General features: G+C 71.3%; 2 protein-coding genes across 2 annotated transcripts in view; both read right to left on the bottom strand.

Moving 5' to 3' along the window:
- AURANDRAFT_70767 (hypothetical protein) overlaps positions 1-2605 on the bottom strand; it is a gene marked incomplete at both ends in the record, with an annotated part of 6686 nt that extends 4081 nt beyond the window's left edge. The window contains 3 exons of the mRNA XM_009034982.1: positions 65-287; positions 345-1293; positions 1325-2605. Coding sequence (XP_009033230.1) covers positions 65-287; positions 345-1293; positions 1325-2605 — 2453 coding nt within the window. The remainder of the gene's footprint in view (positions 1-64; positions 288-344; positions 1294-1324) is intronic.
- Positions 2606-4146: 1541 nt separating this feature from the next.
- AURANDRAFT_6458 (hypothetical protein) lies at positions 4147-4647 on the bottom strand (the record flags this gene model as incomplete). Its single annotated transcript, XM_009034622.1, has 1 exon — positions 4147-4647. A coding segment is annotated over one exon (501 nt), but the record flags the coding sequence as incomplete, so codon positions are not given.
- Between the last annotated feature and the right edge of the window lie 3108 nt (positions 4648-7755).

Here is a 7755-nt window from a genome sequence, read left to right as displayed (position 1 = left end):
GTCCGCCGCGGTCCGGTCCGACTCGCGCGACGAGCGTCGCGGCGAAGGGACGCGGCCGCGGGACGCGGCGTAGTAGAGCCCGCTGTCGTCGAGCTCCGCGGTCTCGACGGTGCCCGCGGGGCACGCGCCGTCCGCGCAGCTCGCGCCGGTGAACGGGTCGAAGCACGTGCAGTTGCCGCCGCCCTGCGCGCCGTCGTCGCAGGAGCCCCGCGACCGGCCGCTGCCCGCGACGCCGCACGTGTCCGTGATGCGCGGCGCGTTGCGGTCCTCGCCGCCGCCCTCGGGACCTGCGGCGCGGCCGTCGCGCGCGCGCGCGCGGGCTTCGCGGACGCGGGCCGCCGGACACAGGTCGCAGTCCGCGCCCCAGAAGCCGGGCCGGCACTCCTCGCACTGGTCGCCCGTCGTCCCCGAGAGGCACTCGCACGCGGCGGCCGCGTAGCGGCCGTCGCCCGCGCGGCAGAGGCCCCGGAGGGAGCAGGCGCCGTCGCCGCTCGCGAGCTGGCAGTAGGAGTTGGCGTAGTAGGTCAGGAACCCGCCCTGGTCGCCGACGAGGAGCTCCGCGGCGCCGTCGCCGTCGAGGTCGCCGAGCGCGACCGCCGGCGCCGTCGCGAGCGCGCCGAGCGACGCCTCGTTGAGGCCGTGCTCCGCGTCCTCGACGAGGTCCATGGCCGTCGACGACCCGAAGTTCGCGTAGTAGACCGCCGTGCCCGTGAGCTTCGCCAGCAGCAGGTCGAGGTCGCCGTCGGCGTCGACGTCGTAGAGCGCCAACACAGTCTGGTCGATGTGGATCGCGTCGACGGCGTCGAAGGGGTTTTGTCCGGACGGCGCCTCGACGAAGGCCGGGCGCGACGCGTTGCCGCCGTTCTCGAAGTAGACGATGGGCGTGAACGCCGGCGCGTACGTGGCCACGAGGTCGAGGTCCGCGTCGCCGTCGACGTCGCCGAGCTCCGGCTTGGCGAGCGTCCGCCCGTCCGGCGCGTCGACGACGAGGTCCGGATCCGCGAAGTCGAAGCGGAACGCGTCCGCGGACCCGCGGTTGTAGAAGAAGGCGACGGCGCCGTCGCCGTCGCCGAACGCGACGTCGAAGGCGCCGTCGCCGTCGACGTCGCCGACGGCGAGCGCCATGTGCTCCTTGCCCGCGAACGCGTCCGCCGCGGCGTTCGCGCCCCCGTCGCCGTGGAGCGCGAAGTGGGGCGACGCGGCGCCGCCGTCGTTCTCGAGGAGGTAGACCGCGCCGCCGTAGGCCGAGCTCAGAATGACGTCGAGGTCGCCGTCGCCGTCCGCGTCGACGAGCTCGGGGGTAGACGCCCCAGTCGAAGGCGACGCTTTGCGTCGGCGAGTCGGCCTGGAGGTCCTCCCAGGTCTCGCCGTAGTGCGCCTCGGAGACGGTGGTCAAGTATAAAACCACGAGGCCGTCGACGGAGCCGACGAGCACGTCGGGCAGGCCGTCGCCGTCGAGGTCGCCGACGGCCGGCGCCGCGTAGGCCTGCGTGAGGTCGTCGTAGGCCGTCGCCGCGGCCCAGTTGTTCAGGGGCTCGTCGGCGTCGTCGGGCCGCTCGAAGTAGGGCTCGTAGCGCGAGCCGACGTTCCTCGCGAGGTTCACGTAGGGCATCATCTCGCCGAGGAGCACGTCGACGTCGCCGTCGCCGTCGACGTCCGCCGCGGCCGCCGCGGAGACCGCGCCGACGCTCTCGGAGAAGACGACGGCGTCGGACTCGACGAGGCGCGGGGCCGTCGCGTTGCCCTCGTTGACGTAGTAGTGCAGGTTGCCGTTGCTCGCGCCGAGCACCATGTCGAGGTCGCCGTCGCCGTCAAAGTCCGCGAAGGACGGCGACGGGCACTCGTAGGCGCCCGCGGCGTCGGCCTCGAAGGCCGCGACGAGCCCGCTGCCGAAGGGCGCGCCCGCGGCGTCGCTCGCGTCGACGAAGGACGGCGCCGCGGCGCCGCCGACGTTCTCGAGGTAGCGGAGGTACGCGCGTTCCGATCCGAGCACGAGGTCGAGGTCCGCGTCGCCGTCGAGGTCCGCGAGCGCGGGCGCCAGCTGCCCCGTGACGTTCGCGCAGGGGAAGTCGCAGCCGCAGGTCACGACCGCCGCGGCGCCGGCGCAGGGCGGGTTCTCCGTCGCGACGGTCGCCGGGTAGAAGGGGTAGCCGAACGCGTCGTCCCAGCGGAACGCCGGCGCGAGCGCGGAGCCGACGTTCCAGAAGAGGAAGACGTCGCCGCGGTGGCCCAGGATGTCGCGGGCGTCGCCGACGTCCGACGCGCCGACGACGAGGTCGAGGTCCGCGTCGCCGTCGAGGTCGCCGAGCGCGGGGCGGAGCCGCGTCGGCTCGTAAGTCGCCGTCACGTTGAGGTCCGCGAAGGTGAGCAGCGCGTCGTCGCCGTAGGCCCGGTTCCGGCCCCAGCAGCCGGACGAGTTCGCCAGGCGGCAGAAGCGGTTCGTCTCCGACGACGACAGCGTCTGCTGCGAGTTGCTCCGGCCCTCCTCGTCCGAGGACGCGTCTTTCGCGTCCGAGGACGCGCCCTCCTCGGCGCTGGGCGGCTGGGCGCCGCACAGCAGCGCCGCGAGGAGCAGCGCGGCGGCCGGAGGCCGAAAGCTCCCCATCAGACTTCCTCAGATAATCCGCCCATCGAAATCGAGGGCTGCTTGTTGACCTGCATTCGAGGTTCAACAGTACGTGTGTTCATATGGGTGCCCACAACTGCGTCGAAGGGTGCGAGGGTTGCTAGCAATTGCAACGAGGAGGGGTGCGACGGTTGCTAGCGATTGCTCGTGCGACGGCCGCGGCGGCGCAGCGCGTCTCCCGATGCGGGTCCTGTGCGGCGCCGCGTGCCTCGCCTCCGCCGTCGGCTGGTCCGAGGTCTCCATTCGCACGGGCGCCGTCGTCGCGGGCGCGTCGCCGCGCACCGCGGCCGCGGCCCTCGCGCGCGGCGACTCGGTGCTCGTGCTGCCGGGCGTCGGCGCCGCGGCCGAGTGCGAGGCCGTGGCGCGGGCGTGCGCGCCGGCGCTCGACGGCGGGCGGAGCCTCGTGCGGCTGCCGAACGCCGCGGCCGCGGCGCTCGCGGCGGAGGCCGAGGACGCCTTCGCGTGGGAGCCCGACGCCGGCGCGCCGCTCTCGCGGCTCCCGCCGGAGGCCGACGGCCTCTGCGGCGCGATCCTCCGGCGCGCGCTCGCGCGCGTCGACGAGGCGCTCGCGCCCGTGGCCGTGTCCCAGTTCGGCACGGCGCGCGTCGCCGACCTCTACGACGCGGGCGAGCTCGAGTTCTCGGAGCGCGAGCCCGCCGTGAACGTCTACGGCGAGGGCGGGTCGTTCCACCCGCACCGCGACCACCAGGGCCTCACGGTCCTCGTGCCGCTCTCCGAGGGCCACGGCGGCGGCGGCACGGGCTTCTGGGCCCGCGAGGATCCGCCGGAGGGTTCGGCGGAGGCGTGGGACGACGACGACGACCGGGAGGCGGCCGAGGTCGCGCGACGGTCCGCCGAGCCGCCGGCGACGGTGCTGCGGCCCGCGCGGGGGTCGGCGCTGCTCTTCTCGGGCGACGTGCTCCACGCCGGCCTGCCCGTCGCGCGCGGCTCGCGCGTCATGCTCGTCGCGAGCTTCAGCGGCGTCCGCTTCTGGCCGGACGCGCGTCGCCGGCCGATCGGCGCGGCGACCTACGCCGTCTGGAGTTAACCGCGCCATTCAACGGCGTTCTTTCTTAGCCCGGGTGAGCTCCGACCGGGCCGGGATTTCGGCGACGCGCGGCGAGATCTACGTGCGGCTTTGGTTGATGATGTCAGTAGGAGTAGGAGTAGGAGTAGAAGGCCGAATCGAGCGGGCAAGAGCAGCCGGAGCAGTCGCAGCCATAGTTTTCTAGCTCCGAGCAGTAATATCCGGCCTCGCTCGCTTCATCGCAGGTATAGCCGTTGCACGTAGGCGCGCAGGCCGAGTCGAGCGGGCACGAGCAGCCGGAGCAGTCGCAGCCGTAGGTGGTTTCTAGCGCGGCGCAGGAAAATCCGTGCATCACACCAAAAGCGTCACACGTAGAGCCGTAGCACGTAGGCAGGCATACAACCTCGCAGAAGATGACTCCGGCCTCGATAAGGTCGTCGAACGCGGAATCGAGCGCCGGAGCCCCACCATTCGCACAGATGGCCGTGCCCGCAAGTGATACCGGTTCCAGGTGGCTGAGTTCGAGGAAGGAAGCGGGGAGGCTCGAGAGATTGGCATTGTTGCGCAGTTCGAGCGTGACGAGGCTCGCGAGGTTTCCGAACGACTCCGGCAGCGACGCGAGGGCGTTGTCCTGCAGGTAGAGCATGGCGAGGCTCTCGAAGTCGCCGAACGACTCCGGCAGCGACGTGAGGGCGTTGTGGTTCAGCTTGAGCGTGACAAGGCTCTCGAGTCCGCCGAACGACTCCGGCAGCGACACGAGGGCGTTGTCGTGCAGGTGGAGCTCGTCGAGACTCGCAAGTGCGCCGAACGACTCCGGCAGCGACGTGAGGGCGTTGTCCTCGAGGAAGAGCTCGTCGAGGCTCTCGAGGCCGCCGAAGGACTCCGGCAGAGAAGTGAGGGCATTGTGGCTCACGGCGAGCGAGACGAGGCTCGAGAGGTCGCCGAACGACTCCGGAAGCGACTCGAGGGCGTTGCTGTCCATCGTCGTCGTCGATGAACCACAGGTCATAGGGTTCGAGCGCGGGCACGGTGCAAAGATGCGTCCCCCAAAGCGTGGTCACCACCGCGTCATGCTTCGTCGCGCCCTCGCGCAGGCGGCGGCGGACGATTTGCGCGTCAAGATTCGCGTAGCCCGTGCTGAGTCCCACTTGATAACCTGACCCAAAGGCTGCCCAACTCCAATCGTCCTCCCATCTTTCGACCGCCCCGTTCCCCTGGAAGCGCCAATCGAAGCTCATCTCGAAGCACAGCAGCTTCACGCCGTACGCCACCTTCAAAGAGATCACGCCGAGCAAGAGGTAGACGCACGCGCCGACGAGCGTGTCCGCGTTCTCGTAGTCGTACCACTGGACGAGTCGCGCGTATTTGTAGTTGTCCGAGTGTTCGAAGTCGAAGTCGCTCCGCGGCAGGTCTAATTTGTACTCGTACTCGTAATAGATCTCGGTCGTGTCGAAGCCCGCCGAGCGCCACGTGTCGACCTTCTTCTTCTTCCACTCGGACACGTTCTTGCGGCTGAAGGCGTAGAGCTGGAAGCCGTTGCAGCCGCTGTAGACGAGGATGGCGCCGACGACCGCGAAGACCAGGCCGGAACCGACTCCGCCCCACCCGACGCTCTGCCAAAAACCTCGATTGACGGGTGCCTGGTCGTGCTGCGCGTCGATGCGTCGTTTCGGCGTCTCCGTGGTGGCGCCACCTCCGACCTCCATCCAGCGGCAGCCTTCCCAGACTCTCAGCCACTTTGGGCAGTGGCCGTACTGCTCATTCTGGTTCAACTTCAAGGTTTCCACAGTAGCCAACGTTGCCGCGGGCGTCGACGGCCGGCGCTACGCCTGCGCCGTTCTCCGCTCGCGACGGGTTAACCGCGCCGTTCGAGAGGAGGTTGTTAGTGTCGGGGGGCGGGGGCGGGAGTTCGCGGGAGGCGAGGCGCGCGGGCCTCTTCAGCCCGACTCCGTCGGGTTGGAGGTCGGGTAGGACGTGCGCGTCTGGTGGTGCGTTTTGTTCGCGTGCGGCGGCGGCGGCCCGGGGGGCAGCGGCATGAGCGTCGGCGGGTCCGTGCCGTAGGTCGCGGTCGGCGCGCCGGGCGCGCCGACCGTCGGGTACTGCACGAGGTCGCGCGTCGGCCCGGACGTCGGCGCGAGGGGTGACGCCGTCGGCGCGACGGGCGCGGCCGACGGCGCGCCGGCGAAGGAGATGGTCGCGAAGGGCGCCGACGTCGGCGCCACGAACTTCGCCGCGGCGACGGGCGACGCCGTCGGCGCCGGCTCGGGCCCCGCCGTCGGCGACGGCACGGGCCTCTCCGAGGGCTTGCCCGTCGGCGTGATGGGCGCGGGCGTCGGCTTGAACGTCGGCGGCGCCTCGCCGACGCACTCCCAGCCCGCGGAGCCGTCGCAGTAGCCGCACTTGTTCATCTCGAGCCAGCACTGCGGCGTCGGCAGGCTCGTCGGCACGGCCGTGGGCTCGGGCACGGGCACGAGCGTCGGGTTGGGCGACGGCGCGTAGGACGGCGCGCCCGTCGGGGCCGGCGACGGGTGGCGCGTCGGCAGGGGCGTCGGCGACGTGGTCGGCGCCGACGACGGCGCGAACGACGGGTAGGTCGTCGGCAGGAACGTCGGCTCCGACGTGGGCATGAACGACGGCTCCGGCGTGGGCTGCGGCGACGGCGCCGACGTCGGCGACGGCACGGGCACGGGCGTCGGCGGGAAGGACGGCGCCGACGTGGGCTCGAGCGACGGGCGGCTCGTCGGCACGGGCGTCGGCGCGGGCGTCGGCGCGGACTCGGAGAGGACCGCGCAGAAGCGCGCGTCCTGGATCTCCGCGACGAAGGTCTTGTCGCTGGAGCCCTCGAGGTCGCCGCGGTAGACGCCGGTGTCGTCGATGAAGAAGAGGAGGTTCTCCTCCGGCGACACGGCGACGCCCATGGGCGATTTGAGGCTCTGGTAGACGGCCGCGTAGGACGCCGCGGGGTCGAAGATGTCCGCGACGTAGATCTGGTTCGCCGCGGCGAAGAAGAGCTGGCGGTTCGTCGCGTCGACGTCCAGGCCGCCGAAGTTCGCGAGGCCCGCGTCGGCCTCGGAGAGGACCAGCGTGAGGTCCGAGCCGTCCTGGTCCATCTTGTAGATGCCCGTGCTGTCGACGACGTAGAGCGCCGCGGCGCGCTCGTCGACGGCGACGTCGATGGGCTCGTCGAAGCCCTCGGAGACGACCCAGTAGTCGCCGTCGTTGCCCTCGAGCTCCGCGCCGTAGAGCGTGTTCCGCTTCTTGTCGACCCAGTACATCTTGTTGTCGTACTCGTAGAGCGCGAGGCCCTCCATCTGGGAGCCCGGGTCGTCGTCGACGTCGTAGCAGAAGACCTCCTTGAGGTCGAGGCCGTCGGGCTCGACGCGGCCGATGCAGCCGTCGACCGTGAAGAAGATGGACGTCGAGTTGCTGTCGATGTCGATGCCGCGCGAGTCGCCGAACGTGTCGACGAGGACGTTCGCGCGGACGCCCTCGAGCTCCTCGTTCGTCCACCAGACGTAGGAGTCGTCGAGCTCGGACCCGAACTCGCCGTCGGTCCAGAACAGCTCCCAGTAGTCCATCGCCGTCGGCGACTCCGTCGCGCCGCCGGCGTCGGCGGCGAGGACGCCGAGCGACTCGAGCTCGTCGCATTCGCAGGCGGCGCAGTCCTCGACGGCCGCCACGTCCGCGGCGAGCAGCGTCCCCTCCGGCGCCGCGGCGCTACTCTCGAGGGCGTGGCCGACCTTGTAGAGGGACTGGACCGCCGCGACCTTGGTCGCGTGGGGCGCCGTGTACGCCGCGAAGGCCGAGCACGCCGCGAGCGCGACGACGGCGCGCTTCGTCGTCCATGCGGGCGCCCGCTCGTCCTCCCCGGACGAGATGCGCTCGTACTTGGGCCCGCCCATCAGCCCTCCTCCTGGCGGGCTGCGCCGACGCCACCAGACCGCAGTGGCTGCTTTAGACGTGCTTGATTAGCAGGGCTGCCGTGCTGTGCAACACGAAGATCGGCGGTCGTGGTGCCGTGCCGCGGCTCGACGACTTGAGCGAGCTAGGAGAGCGTCTGGCCGTCGCGGCGTCGGAAGTTGCGCAGCCACTGCGGTCCCCG

The sequence above is a fragment of the Aureococcus anophagefferens genome (assembly GCF_000186865.1).
Source record: "Aureococcus anophagefferens unplaced genomic scaffold AURANscaffold_2, whole genome shotgun sequence".
In the NCBI taxonomy this organism is placed as follows: domain Eukaryota; class Pelagophyceae; order Pelagomonadales; family Pelagomonadaceae; genus Aureococcus; species Aureococcus anophagefferens.
The sequence above is the reverse complement of the archived record's forward strand: the minus strand, read 5'-3'. Positions and strand labels throughout refer to the sequence as shown.